The 14,680-nt window shown below is 53.7% G+C and overlaps 1 protein-coding gene across 1 annotated transcript in view; it reads left to right on the top strand.

Annotated features, from left to right (window-relative positions):
* The first annotated feature begins 1,064 nt into the window (after positions 1-1,064).
* The window catches only part of AXDND1 (axonemal dynein light chain domain containing 1), a 36,157-nt gene continuing 22,541 nt past the window's right edge, over positions 1,065-14,680 (top strand). The window contains exons 1-8 of the mRNA XM_056107329.1: positions 1,065-1,131; positions 3,618-3,790; positions 4,742-4,845; positions 7,192-7,312; positions 8,372-8,457; positions 9,333-9,389; positions 9,803-9,905; positions 12,675-12,796. Coding sequence (XP_055963304.1) covers positions 1,065-1,131; positions 3,618-3,790; positions 4,742-4,845; positions 7,192-7,312; positions 8,372-8,457; positions 9,333-9,389; positions 9,803-9,905; positions 12,675-12,796 — 833 coding nt within the window. The remainder of the gene's footprint in view (positions 1,132-3,617; positions 3,791-4,741; positions 4,846-7,191; positions 7,313-8,371; positions 8,458-9,332; positions 9,390-9,802; positions 9,906-12,674; positions 12,797-14,680) is intronic.

The following is a 14,680-nucleotide window of genomic DNA, read 5'->3' on the forward strand; positions in this document are numbered from 1 at the left end:
CCCTATGGGATGTTGGAATCGAACCCAAGTCGGCCGTGTGCAAGGCAAACGCCCTCCTTGCTGTGCTATGGCTCTGGCCCTGAAAGAAACATTTTTATTTAGTCCCTGGGGGGAAAATTATTTTTGCAGTACTAGGGGTCGGCTGGAGCGATAGCACAGCGGGTAGGGCGTTCGCCTTACAAGCGGCCAACATGGCCGACCCGAGTTCGATTCCTCCGCCCCTCTCGGAGAGCCCGGCAAGCTACCGAGAGTATTGGATATGCCAGACACAGTAACAACAAAGTCTCCAATGGAGACGTTACTGGGCCCGCTAGAGCAAATCGACGATCAACGGGAGGGCCTTTACCTTTAGGGGTCGAACCCAGGGCATTACAGCATTACACATGCTCGTATATGCTGTCACCAGACCACCTCCCTGGCCCCTCAAGTAGTTTCCATGTTTTTTTTTCTTTTTGGGTCACACCTGGCGATGCACAGGGGTTCCTTCTGGCTCTGCACTCAGGAGTTACTCCTGGCAGTGCTCAGGGGACCATATGGGATGCTGGGAATTGAACCCGGGTTGGCCACATGCAAGGCAAATGCCCTACCCACTGTGCTATTGCTCCAGCCCCGAGTTTCTATGGTTTTTTTTTCTTTTTTGGTCACACCCGGCGATAATCAGGGGTTCCTCCTGGCTCTGCACTCAGGAATCACTCCTGGCGGTGCTCGGGAGACCTTATGGGATGCTGGGGATCGAACCCGGGTCGGCCACGTGCAAGGCAAACACCCTCCCCTCTTTGCTATCGCTCCGGCCTCTCTGGGGTTTTTTTTTGGGGGGGGAGATTGCAGTGCTCAGGGCTGACTCCTGGCTCTGCGTTCAGGGGCATGCGCCCTCCCCGCCGTGCTCTCTCTCCACCCCCCTTCTTTCTCTCCCCCCCCGCCCCCCCTGCAGGACGGTGGTGCTGGGCCCAGGAACCCCGCTCGGTGGCTGGTGCGCTGCTGGCTTAGCTCTGCTGAGCCGTGAGCCCTCGTTTCTGCAGCCACGACCATGTCTCGCATCAGATCCGCCTTCCCCCTGCCCAGCGATGCCCCCCTCCAGCTTGGACAGCAGAACGCTGAAAACGTCCTCCTCGGCGTCCAAGGAGGAGCTGGGTAAGGACCCCAGGGGTCCCGTCAGCCTGGCCGTTTCTGGGCTTCTGAACCTGCGATTTCTTTTTTCTTTTCTTTTCTTTTTCTTTTCTTCTCTTTTCTTTCTTTCTTTCTTCCTCCCTCCCTCCCTCCTTTCTTTCTCTTTCTTTTCTTTTCTTCTCTTCTCCTTTCTTTCTTTCTTTCTTTCTTTCTTCCTCCTTTCTTTCTTTCTTTCTTTCTTCTCTTCTCTTCTTCTCTTCTCTTTCTTCCTTCCTTCCTCCCTCCTTTCTTTCTCTTTCTTTCTTTTCTTTTTCTTTTCTTTTCTCTTTCTTCCTTCCTCCCTCCCTCCTTTCTCTCTTTCTTTCTTCCTTCTCTTCTCTTTCTTTCTTTCTTCCTTCCTTCCTCCCTCCCTCTTTTCTTTCTCTTTCTTTCTTTTTTCTTTTCTTTTTTCTTCTCTTCTCTTCTCTTTTCTTTCTTTCTTCCTTCCTTCCTCCCTCCCTCCTTTCTTTCTCCTTTTTTTCTTTCTTTCTTTCTTTCTTTCTTTCTTTCTTTCTTTCTTTCTTCCTATCTTTTTTTTCTTTTTGGTCACTCCTGGTGGTGCCTAGGAGTTAGTCCTGCTTTGCACTCAAGAATTACTCCTGGTGCTAGGGGAACCATACAGGATGCTGGGGATCGAACCTGGGTCGGCCACGTGTAAAGTAAATGCTCTCCCCGCTGTGCTATCCTCCAGCCCCTCTTTCTTTTTTACTCTTTCTTTCTTTCTTTCTTTCTTTCTTTCTTTCTTTCTTTCGAAGTGCTGCTATTTATTTATTTATTTATTTTGCTTTGGGGGTCTCACCCAGCGATGCTCAGGGGTCCCTACTGGCTCTGCACTCAGGAATCACTTCTGGCAGTGCTCGGGGGACCCTATGGGATGCTGGGAATCGAACCCGGGTTGGCCGCGTGCAAGGCCAAGGCCCTCCCCGCTGTGCTATCGCTCTGACCTGGAATTCTAAAATTTTAGACAATTAGTGTCTGGAGAAATCTCCGCAGCGAGCTCTTCAGTTTGGAGATTCTTTTGTGTGTCTCTGGATCTTGCCCACTAAGGAGCTCAAGTCGCAGCTGGGGGCAGTTTGTGGGCGTGGCATCCAGAGCCCCTTGGGGACAGGAGATGAGAAGGATGAGCCCAGAACCTGAGTCTTCAGGCTCCCTTCATTAGTTTCCAAGAGTCGAAAGCTGTTTCCTTTTCTACTAGTGGACAGAAAAGGGAGCCAGGCAGTTTATGGTGAAATTATCAGTGTACATCAGGTTGAACTAATTACTCTATAAGAATTAAAACATTTTTGTTTTAGTTTTTTTAAACTTTAATATTAAAATTAAATCATTGTTTTCATTTAAATTTTTTTTTTTTTTTTTGCTTTTTGGATCACACCTGGCGATGCACAGGGGTTACTCCTGTCTCTGCGCTCAGGAATTATCCCTGGCGGTGCTCAGGGGACCATATGGGATGCTGGGAATCGAACCCAGGTCGGCCGCATGCAAGGCAAACGCCCTACCCGCTGTGCTATCGCTCCAGCCCCTCATATTAAATTTTAATGTTTAATTTGATTGGGCTGGAGTGAGAACAGAGCGGGTAGGGTGTTTGCTTTGCACAAGGCTTGGCTGACCCAGGTTCGATTCCTCCGCCCCTCTCAGGAGAGCCTGGCAAGCTAACTGAGCGTATCTCGCCCTCACAGCAAAGCCTGGCAAGCTCCCCATGACGTATTCGATATGCCAAACACAGTAACAAGTGTCACAATGGAGACGTTACTGTGCCCTTTTGAGCAAATCAATGAACAACGGGAGGACAGTGACAGTTTAATTTAATTAATTAATTTTTGGCTGATAGCACAGCGGTAGGGGCGTTTGCCTTACACGCGGCCAACATGGCCGACCCGAGTTCGATTCCTCCGCCCCTCTCGGAGAGCCCGGCAAGCTACCGAGAGTATCTTGCCCGCACAGCAGAGCCTGGCAAGCTCCCCGTGACGTATTCGATATGCCAGACACAGTAACAACAAAGTCTCCAATGGAGACGTTACTGGGCCCGCTCGAGCAAATCGACGATCAACGGGAGGGCCTTTACCTTTACCTTTGGTTCACACCTGGCGATGCTCAGAGATTCCTCCTGGCTCTACACTCAGGGATCACTCCTGGAGGTGCTTGAGGGACCCTATGGGATGCTGGGAATCGAACCCGGGTCAGCTGCACGCAAGGCAAACGCCCACCCTGCTGTGCTATCACTCTGGCACTCTGTTTAATTTAATATTTTTAGTTTAATAATTTTTGTATTTTTTAACATTTTAAAATTAAACGTATGGGGAGGGGGCACACCCGACGATGCCCAGGGCTTACCCCTGGCTCTGCACTCAGGAATCATTCCTGGATCAGGGCACCTTATGGGATGCTGGGGATCGAACCCGGGTCGACTGCATGCAAGGCCAACGTCCTCCCCGCTGCCCTGTCCTCCGGCCCCTCTCCCTCCTGTTTCTCAGTGCTCCCGGAACTGAAGGAGAAGAGCGTGGAGGTGGCCCGCTCCAGACCCTTCCCTCCCCCACTTCAGAATGACTGCATCCCGGGGGAGATTCTCCAGTCTCTCACCGCCGCCACCAACGCGGGGCCCTGTCCCGAGTACCTGCTGCCGTCCAAGAAGCTGAAACCACCCCAGGTGCGTCTGTCCATGAACTGTGTTAGTGTCCAGTCCACACAGAATGGAGACACTTGCATAGGGGGCTAGGGTGCATGGGTGGAGGCCTGGTTTAACCTTCAGTACCTCATACCCACCCCTCGAATCTCCAGCACTGCTTGACATCATGGTCGGTGTAAACCCCCTCCCCACCCCACGGTTCGAGCGGACCCAGCACCGTCTCCATTTTTTGAGACTTGTTGTTACTGTGTTTGGCATATCGAATATGTCACGGGGAGCTTGCCAGGCTCTGCCGTGCGGGCGAGATACTCTCGGTAGCTTGCTGGGCTCTCCGAGAGGGGCAGAGGAATCGAACCTGGCTCGGCCAGGCTGGCTGCGTGCAAGGCAAACGCCCTACCGCTGTGCTATGCTCCAGCCCATGGCTTAAAAATTGCCAAAAAGGGGAAAAGAAGCAATTTCCCAGTTTGAAACCTAAAAGCTTGTGCATGAATGGAAAATCCCAAGGCAAAAATGCTGGACTTGGGGCCAGAATGGTAGGACATCAGGGAGGGCATTTGCCTTGCACGCGTCAATGTGGGTTCGATTCCCAGCATCCCATTGGATCCCCCGAGAACCGCCAGGAGTGATTCCTGTGTGCAGAGCCAGGAGTCAGCCCTGAGCATCGCAGGGTGTGGCCCAAAAAGCCAACAAAACAAAACAAAACAAACTGGGCTTATGTCCTTTCATGCGGCCTTATGTTATTTACCCAAATGAGGGGTGTTAAGCACCTCTTTCTCCCTGGTTTTGCAAATTCCGCTGAATTTGCAAATGCCGCAGACTCCCAGATGATGCAAACCCCACTGAAAGTCACTGTGCCAATCCCAGATGCTGCAAACCCCACTGAAGGTCCTTGCTGCAGGCCCAGAAAGATGCTGAATTCGTTGTGCTAGCGCGCCCCCTGCTGGCCACTCCCGGTTTTCGCTTTCCCCGCAGGGTATCCTGGCCCGGAAGGCAGATGCGGTCTGGCAACATCCCCTGAGAAGGACTAAACTCAAGTACTTGCTTGACCAACCCATTTCTCTCAGTGGTGCTGGAAGGTAAAAGAGGAAAACGAGGCGTGGGGGCGGGGAGGCTGTGTATGTGTTTTTTTTTTTAATTTGTGTGATTTCTGAGGAAGGGACAGGATTGGAAAAATCCATCAACAGAGTTTGTTTGTTTTGTTTTTAAATTTGTTTTAAATTTGTATATTTTTGCTTTTTGGGTCATACCCGGCGATGCACAGGGGTTACATCTGGCTCTGCACTCAGGAATCACTCCTGGCGGTGCTCGGGGGACCATATGGGATGCCAGGGATTGAACCCGGGTCGGCCAGACGCTCTCCCCGCTGTACTAAAGCTCCAGCCCCTTGGTTTGTTTTTTGTGAGTGGCTACTCCCAGCCATATTTGGGGTACCACGGAATGACTGGGAACAGTGATGCCAACAGCCTCTGGGTCAAGGATTCTTAGTTTGTCAGTGCAGGCTGACTCCTGGCTTTGTGCTCAGGGTCACTCCTGCGGGTATGGTCCAGGGGACCCCCATACAGTGCCAGGGACCGAACCCAGGTTGGCTGCATGCAAGACGGGTGTACCTGCCAACCCTGGATATTTTTGTTTGGGGGTCACACCTCGTGGTGCTCAGGGGTCATTACTTTTACCTCTGCATCCAGGAATTACTCCTGGTAGTGCTCAGTGAACTAAACGGGTTGCCGGGGATCGAACCCAGGTCAGCCATGTGCAATGCAAATGCCGTCCCGCTGTGCAGACCTATATTGTGTTACAACAGGATCTCACCCCCCACCAGCATCCTTATTTTCTCAGAGTAATTCTTGGTATCAGGGATCCGTTTTAGAGCAAAAGGGATTTTTCAGGGCAAGGAGATGACTTAAAGGGCTGAGCACTGCACTGCATGCAGAAGTCTGGAGTTCAATCCCCAGCGCCCCAGGAGCACCAGACAGAGAAGAAAATGTCTCCCATAGGGGCTGGAGCAATAGCACAGCAGGTAGGGCATTTGCCTTGCACACAACCGGCCCAGGTTCGATTCCCAGCATTTCATAGGGTCCTCCAAGCACCTCCAGGAGTAATTCCTGAATGCAGAGCCAGGAGCAACCCCTGAGCATCGCCTGAGCACTGTTAGGATAATTTCTGAGTGCATGAGCCAGGAGGAACCCCGGAGCATCGCCGGATGTGACCCAAAAAGCCATGAAAAAGAAAGAAAGAAAGAAAGAAAGAAAGAAAGAAAGAAAGAAAGAAAGAAAATAGAGGCAGGCAGGGGATGAGGGTGGAAGAAGGAAACGGGACATTGGTGGTAGAAAATGTGCACTGGTGAAGGGACGGATGTTGGAACATTATATGACTGCAACCCAATCATGGACAACTTTGTAGCTGTTTATGTCATAGTGATTCAGTTAAAAAAATTGATTAACACACATTTTGACTTTGCCCTGGAGTGATTCCAAAACAACACAAAAAGAGGAGAGACATCCAAATGTCATTAATATTAAGGGTATTGGGGGACATAGCAAGGAGGGTGCTTACCCTGCATGTGGCTGACTCAGCTTCGGTCCCCAGCATCTCATGGGGTCCCCTGAGCCCCGCCAGGAGTGACCCCTGAGCGCAGAGCCAGGACTAAGCCTGGAACACTGCTGGGTGTGCCCCCCTCAAAAAATAAAACACCTTGGGGCTGGAGCAATAGCACAGCGGGTAGGGCGTTTGCCTTGCACCTAGCAAACCCGGGTTCAATTCCCTGCATCCCTTAGGGTCCCCTGAATACCGCCAGGAGTAATTCCTGAGTGTATGAGCCAGGAGTAACCCCTGTGCATCGCCGGGTGGGACCCCAAAAGCAATAAAATAAAACACCTCCAAATTTTTAAAAGATGTAGGGTGTGGAGAAGAGAGATTTGCAAGGATGGGCCCAGCCAAATCAGCAGTGTGTGGTGTGGAGTTTTTGTTTTGTTTTGTTTTGCATTTTGGGTCACACCTGGCGATGCACAGGGGTTACTCCTGGCTCTGCACTCAGGAGTTACTCCTGGCGGTGCTCAGGGGACCATATGGGATGCTGGGAATCGAACCCGGGTCGGTCGCGTGCAAGGAAAACGCCCTACCTGCTGTGCTATCTCTCCAGCCCCCAGGTTTGTTTGTTTGTTTTTTTTTTTTGCTTTTTGGGTCACACTGGATGATGCTCAGGACTCACTCCTGGCTCTGCACTCAAGAACTACTTCTGGCAGTGCTTGGGGGACCATACGGGACGTTGGGGATCGAACCCAGGCCAGCCATGTGCAAGGCAAACGCCCTACACACTGTGCTATCGCTCCAGCCCCCGGTGTGGAGTTTTTCGAGAACACAGTTTGGGTGAGAAAGCTCCGCGCACACAGCTGAGTCAAAAGCGTCTCTCTCCTCCTCCCTAGGGATATTTCTTTTCTGTACGATGTGAAGTACGTGAAGGGGGAAGCCAGGGAGAAAACCCTGTGCCCGCCTCAGTCCCAGCACTCGCTGCAGCTGTCCGGGGGCGCCATGGTGCCCCACAAGGTACGGAAAGGGCTTGTCTCTCCTCCTCTCTGGGGCCATAGCACAGCGGGGAGGGCGCTGGCCTGGCACGCGGCCGACCCGGGTTCGATCCCCGGCATCCCATAGGGTCCCCCGAGCACTGCCAGGAGTGATTCCTGAGTGCAGAGCTAGGAGTCAGCCCTGAGCATCGCTGGGTGGTATCCAAAAATGCCCCCCCCAAAAAAAAGGCGTGCAGAGAAAAAGTCGGGGCAGGAGATAACACAGGGGAAATGTGCTTGCTTCTCGCGTGGCCCACCCAAGTTACAGCCCCTATATTCCAGACCGCCCCCTAAGCGCATGCCAGGGGTGACCCCTGAGCGCACACACAGGGGAAGTCCTGGGAATTAGCAGGTGTGGGGGAGAAAGGCAAGAAAGAAAGAAAGAAAGAAAGAAAGAAAGAAAGAAAGAAAGGAAGGAAGGAAGGAAGGAAGAAAGGGGGAGAGAGGAAAGAAAGAAAGAAAATGAAAGACAGAAAGAAAGAAAGAAAGAAAGTAGAAAGAAAGAGAAAGAGAAGGAAGAAGAAAGGACAAAGAAGAGGGAGGAGGAAGAACGAAGGAAGAGAAGAAAGAGAAGGAAGAAGGGAAGAGAAAAGAGGAATGAAAGAAAAGGAAGGGAGAAAGAGAAGAAAGAAAGGAAGAAAGAAAAAGGAAGGGAGAAAGAAGGAAGTAAGAGAAGAAAGAAGGGAGGAAGGGAGGGAAGAATAAAAGAAGGGAGGGAGAAAGAAAGGAAGGAAGAGAAGGAAGGAGAAAGGAAGGAAGGAAAGAGGGAAGGAGGGAGGGAAGGAAGGAAGGAGGGAAGGAAAGAAGAGAAGGAAGGAAGGATGGAAGGAAGGAGAAAAGGGAGGGTGGGAGGGAGGGAAGGAAGGAAGAGAAGGAAGGAGGGAGGGAAGAAAGGAAGGTGGAAGGAAGGAAGGAGAAGAAAGAAAAAGAAAGGAGGAGAGAGAGGAGAAAGTGGGCGGAGGTCCCTTCCGAGAGGCTCCCATCGGGGCAGCCCGTTTTCCTCGGCTCCCGTTCTCATCCTTGCTTCCTTCTCCCCTTGCAGCCCAGGAGGCTGACGGACACTCTGGTCCCTGAAGAATTCCACATCGTGTCCAGCACCGGCGTCTCGGGGCTGGAGTGTTACGATGAGTGAGTCCCGCAGGCCCCGTCTGAGCCGGAGCGAAGTCGTCTCCTGCCGCCTCCCTGAAAATGGGGTGGGGTGGGGGGGCTCTTGGCCGCCTGTCTTGGTAGTACAACTGGGAAAGGGCTCCCGGTGAATGAAAGAGTCTCACCTAAAGGAATAATTGTCATTTATAATTTAATCTTTTTTATTCGTTAGTCCGCCTGCATGGCAGATCCCGCAAGCTCCCTGTGGTGTATTTGATGTGCCAAAAACAGTCACAATAACGGGCCTCATTCCCCTGACCCTGAAAGAGCCCCCAGTATGGCACCGTTGGGAAGGACGAGTAAGGAGAGGCTGCGAAAATCTCAGGGCTGGGACGAATGATGACGTTACTGGCGCCCGCTAGAGTAAATCGATAAACAACGGGATGACAGTGATACAGTGACTCTTTAATTAAAAAAAAATTATTTTTGTTTCTTTTTGGGTCCCACCTGGCGATGCTCAGGGCTGACTCCTGGCTCTGCACTCAGGAATCACTCCTGGCGGCGCTCGGGGAACCCTATGGGATGTTGGGAATCGAACCCAGGTTGGCCTCTTGCCAGGCAAATGCCCTCCCTGCTGTACCCTTTTTTTTTTTTTTTGGCTTTTTGGGTCGTACCCAGCGATGCTCCAGGCTGACTCCTGACTCTGCGCTCAGGAATCACTCCTGGTGATGCTTGGGGGGACCCTATGGGATGCCAGGATCGAACCCGGGTCAAACGCCCTCCCCGCTGGACTATCGCTCTGGCATGAGTGGGCCTTTTAGGTCGCCCCCAGGCCTCTCCGTTCCCCTGTTTCTTGGGCCTGGGCATGCGATGAAACAGACTTTGCTCCTGGTAACCTGCATTCTCTTTCCTTCCAGCAAATACACCACGCTGCTCACTGACAGTGAAAACCGGCTCCTGCTTTTTCCATCCATGTAAGTGCAGACGTTGTAAATTTTTTTTTGGGGGGGGGAACCATATGGGGTGTCAGGGATCGAACCCAGGTCAGCCACATGCAAGGCCAGCGCTCCACCCACTATCGCTCCAGCAGCCCCTCAAAAAAAAAAAACTTTTGTTGTTGTTTTTTATTTTTGGCAGTGATTAGGGCTGACTCCTGGCACTGTGCTCGGGGATCACTCCTGGCGGGGCTCAGGGGCTTGCTGGGGATCGAACCCGGGTCAGCCTCTGTGCTGTCTCTCCACTTCCCCCCCCCCCCCCGAGCAATTTCTCCGTGTATCTGACTCTCTTCGCTGCTTGAGGAGGTGCTAGGGGGCCCCTATGGGATGCTGGGGATCGAACCCGGGTCGGCCCCGGGTGAGGGGGGTCCTAAGCCTCCGTCCCCCTGCAGGAAGCCCAATAAAAGGATCGAGGTGGCTCAGCTGAAGAGCGTGATGGAGACGTTACTGGAGCGGGCGGGCATCGAGGAACAGGAGTACAAGGCGCCCACCAAGGTGAGGGCAGCTCGGCCGGGCCTGGGGAGAGGGCAGCCTCAGTTTCCGCGTCTGTAGACTGGGGATGAGGGGAGGCGTGGTGTTGTGAGAAGTCTCGCTCAGTCGGAGATGCAGAGACAAGTCAGGCGAGAGGAATATAGAAGCACACGGAGGACCGCGGCTCTCTCTGGCGTGTGGCGACGTAGAGCTCCTCGTGGCCTCTCATTTTTGTAGTTGTTGGCTTTTTGGGTCCCACCCGGCGATGCTCAGGGCTGCCTCCTGGCTCTGCACTCAGGAATCACCCCTGACGGTGCTCGGGGGACCCTAGGGGATGCCGGGGATCGAACCCGGGTTGGCCGCGTGCCAGGCCAACGCTCTCCCCACTGGGCTATTGCTCCAGCCTGAACATCTTAACTTGCGTGCTATTTCTCCAACCTAAAACCAACCTTCCTTCCTTCCTTCCTTCCTTCCTTCCTTCCTTCCTTCCTTCTTTCTCCTTCCTTCCTTCCTTCCTTCTTTCTCCTTCCTTCCTTCCTTCCCTCCTTCCTTCCTTCCTTCCTTCCTTCCTTCCTTCTCCTTCCTTCCTTCCTTCCTTCCTTCCCTCCCTCCTTCCTTCCTTCCTTCCTTCCTTCCTTCCTTCCTTCCTTCCTTCTTTCTCCTTCCTTCCTTCCTTCCTTCTTTCTCCTTCCTTCCTTCCTTCCTTCCTTCCTTCCTTCCTTCCTTCCCTCCCTCCCTCCCTCCCTCCCTCCCTCCCTCCCTCCTTCCTTCCTTCCTTCCTTCCTTCCTTCCTTTCTTCCTTCTCCTTCCCCTTCCTTCCTTCTCCTTCCCCTTCCTTCCTTCCTTCCTTCTTTCTCCTTCCTTCCTTCCTTCCTTCCTTCCTTCCTTCCTTCCTTCCTTTCTTCCTTCCTTCCTTTCTTCCTTCCTTCTCCTTCCCCTTCCTTCCTTCCTTCCTTCCTTCCTTCCTTCCTTCTCCTTCTCCTTCCTTCCTTCCTTCCTTCCTTCCTTCCTTCCTTCCTTCTCCTTCCTTCCTTCCTTCCTTCCTTCCTTCCTTCCTTCCTTCCTTCCTTCCTTTCCTCCCTCCCTCCCTCCCTCCCTTCCTTCCTTCCTTCCTCCCTCCCTCCCTCCCTTCCTTCCTTCTCCTTCCTTCCTTCCTTCCTTCCTTCCTTCCTTCCTTCCTTCCTTCCTCCCTCCCTCCCTCCCTCCCTCCCTCCCTCCCTTCCTTCCTTCCTTCCTTCCTTCCTGTTTTTGAGTCCCACCCGGCGATGCTCAGGGCTGACTCCTGGCTCTGCATTCAGGAATCTCTCCTGGCAGTGCTCGGGGGAACCAAGGATATACCGGGGATCGAAAACGGATCGGAAACGTGCAAGGCAAACGCCCTCCCCGCTGTGCCATCCCTCCACTCCCTTTCTTAGCACTTCAGAGGGTCCCAAATTTATCTGGTTCACTGCCCTCATTTCAGGGGGGAAAAATCAAAATCCTCGCACCCCACTAAAATCCACCTTCTTTCAGCGACCTTGCAGACAGCGCCCCCAGTGGCACCTGCGGGTACTACATCCCCCATCCGCACCACGCCCCCAGACCTGGCAGGGACCCTCTGTAAAAGCCGAAGGGTCCTTTGCTTCCCCCCCGCGCCTTGAGGTTTGATTGTGAGTGGGTGGGCACGGTTTCCTGGCACCTCGCCCCTTGCCTTGCCTTTCCTGGCCTGTTGGCGCACTGGGCGCTGACCTCTGGGCGCTGACCCTTGGTTACTGACCCCTGGGTGCTGATCTCTGGGCGCTGACCCTTGGGTGCTGACCCTTGGGCGCTGATCCCTGAGCGCTGACCTCCCTGGCGCTGACTCTTGGGCGCTGACCCTTGGGCGCTGACCCCTGGGCCCTGATCCTTGGGCGCTGGCCCTTGGGCGCTGATCCTTAAGCGCTGACCCTTGGGCACTGACCCTTGGGCGCCGACGCCCCTGGCACTGACCCTTGGGCGCTGACCCTTGGGCGCCAACCTCCCTGCACTGACCCTTGGGCACTGGCCCTTGGGAGCTGACCCCTGGGCGCTGACCCTTGGTTACTGACTCCTGGGTGCTGATCCCTGAGCGCTGACCCTTGGGTGCTGTCCCTTGGACGCTGATCCTTAAGCGCTGACCCTTGGGCGCTGACCTTCCTGATACTGACCCTTTGGCGTTGACCCTTGGGAGCTGACCCCTGGGCCCTGACCCTTGGGCGCTGACCTTTGGGCGCTGACCCTTGGGCACCGACCCTTGGGCGCTGACCCCTGGGCACTGACCATTGGGCACTGACCATTGGGCACTGACCTGGGCGCTGAACCCCTGGCGCTGGCTCCCCAGCGCTGATCCCTGAGCTCTGACCCTTGAGCGCTGACCCCTGGGCACTGACCCTTGAGCGCTGACCCCTGGGCACTGACCCTTGGGCGCTGACCTAGGCGCTGACCCCATGGCGCTGGCCTCCCAGCGCTGGCCCCTGAGCACTGATCCTTGGGCGCTGACTCCTGGGCGCTGATCTTTGAGAGCTGACCCCTGAGCACTGACCCTTGAGTGCTGACCCCTGGGCACTGACCCTTGGGCGCTGACCCCCTGGTGCTGGCCCCCCAGCGCTGACCTCTGAGCGCTGCCCCTTGGGTGCTGACTCCTGGGCGCTGATCCTTGAGTGCTGACCTCTGAGCACTGATCCTTGAGCGCTGACCCCTGAGCACTGAGCCTTGGGCGCTGACCCCCCCCAGTGCTGACCCTTGGGTGCTGACCGGTCCCCCCTCCCAGCACTGACCCTCTCTCCCACTCCACAGATGCACAGCCTACTCCATCTGCTTCGGAAGGAGCAAACGGTTTACAACACCGTGTTCCACGAGCTCATCCGGCAGGTCAGCGTGGACTGTGCTGACCGCGGAGAGCTGCTGGCCAAGATCAGGTGAGGCGGCTCTCAGCATCAGGGCGCCGGGAGGTGGCCACGAGCCAGAGCCCCGGGTTCGAACCTGGCCCCCCCCCAACCCATACCCCCCCATACACACTCTGGCGTTGGTCCCTGAACCAGGTGTAGCCCCTAACCATTGCCCAATTGTATCCCCACCCCGCAAAAAAGAAAAAAAAAAGGGGCTGGAGCCATAGGGAGGGCATTTGCCTTGCACGCAGCAGACCCGGGTTCGATTCCCAGCATCCCATAGGGTCCCCCGAGCACCGCCAGGAGTAATTCCTGAGTGCATGAGCCAGGAGGAACCCCTGAGCATCGCTGGGTGTGACCCAAAAAGCAAAAAAAAAAAAAAAAAAAAAAAAAGAAGAAAAGAAAAAAGATTAAAAAAAAAACAGTCACCAAAGGGCCAGATTGCTGGAAGGCATACAGTCTTGCATGTGGCCCGCCCAGGTTCCTTCTTTTTTTAATTTTATTTTATTTATTTATTTTTTTTGCTTTTTGGGCCACACCTGGCGATGCTCAGGGCTGACTTCCAGCTCTGCACTCAGGAATTACTCCTGGCGGTGCTCAGGGGACCCTGTGGGATGCTGGGGATCGAACCCAGGTCAGCTACGTGCAAGGCAAACGCCCTCCCCGCTGTGCTATCACTCTATCCCCCCGCCCCCCGAGTTCATTCTATGCCACCCCAGAGGGTCCCCCAAGCCTTGCCAGGAGTAAGCCCTGAGCACTGCCGGGTGTAGCTCCGTCCCAACCTCAAACAAAACACAGCCACTAAAAGAATGAAGTTCCTCTCTGTCTTGCGTGTGGCAACACCACAAAAGCACGCTTGTGTAGTCTATGGGCAGTGAAGAGTGTCTAGATGGGGCTGGAGTGATAGCACAGCGGGTAGGGCGTTTGCTTGCACGCGGCCGACCTGGGTTCGATTCTCAGTATCCCATAGGGTCCCCTGAGCACCGCCAGGAGTAATTCCTGAGTGCAGAGCCAGGAGGAACCCCTGGGCATCGCCAGGTGTGACCCAAAAAGCGAAAGCAAAAAAAAAAGTGTCTAGGGTATCTCTGGTATTTTCTGTAGGAAAATATAACACAGAGAACAGTGATAAGACACTGGAGATATATGATCCCCTGAGCACTGCCAGGAGTAATTCCTGAGTGCAGAGCCAGGAGTAATCCCTGTGCATTGCTGGGTGTGACACCCCCCCCAAAAAGTAAAAAAAAAAAGACAGTTAAGAGAGCACATGCCTTGCAGGTGGCCGACCTGGTTCAGTCCCCGACACCACATTTGGACCTCTGAGCCCCTGGGGCTCACCAGGAGTGATCTCTGAGCATGGAACTAGGAGTAAGCCCTGACCACTACCGGGTGTGCCCCTCCAAATAATAAAATGAAAATGTGAAAAAAAATATAATGCAATAGCTAGAAATTCCTTAAGAGGATTTCTGTGGGGGATGTCTGCACCATTTTCTGCTTTTTTTGGCTTTGGGAAGCATTGCCACCTTCGTGACAATTGTCTTCCAGTCTGTGAAAATGGGATTTCTTTCCGTTTATTTAGGTCTTCTGTTTTTCAGTGATGTTTTTGCGGGTTTCACCGTCCAACTCTTGCTTTATCTTATTTCATTTTAAATTAGTCATTCTTTTTGATGCCCTTGTAAATAAAATGTTTTCTTTGGTTCCTTTTTTGTTTTTAAATTTTGGGCCACAGCCACTGGTGCTCAGGGCTGACTCCTGGCTCTGTGCTCAGGGCTAACTTCTGGCTCTGTGCTCAGGGCTGACTTCTGGCTCTGTGCTCAGGGCTGACTCCTGGCTCTGTACTCAGGGCTGACTCCTGGCTCTGTGCTCAGGGCTGACTCCTGGCTCTGTGCTCAGGGCTGACTCCTGGCTCTGTGCTCA

The sequence above is a fragment of the Sorex fumeus genome, unplaced genomic scaffold, assembly GCF_029834395.1.
Source record: "Sorex fumeus unplaced genomic scaffold, SorFum_2.1 ptg000161l, whole genome shotgun sequence".
Taxonomy (NCBI): Eukaryota; Metazoa; Chordata; class Mammalia; order Eulipotyphla; family Soricidae; genus Sorex; species Sorex fumeus.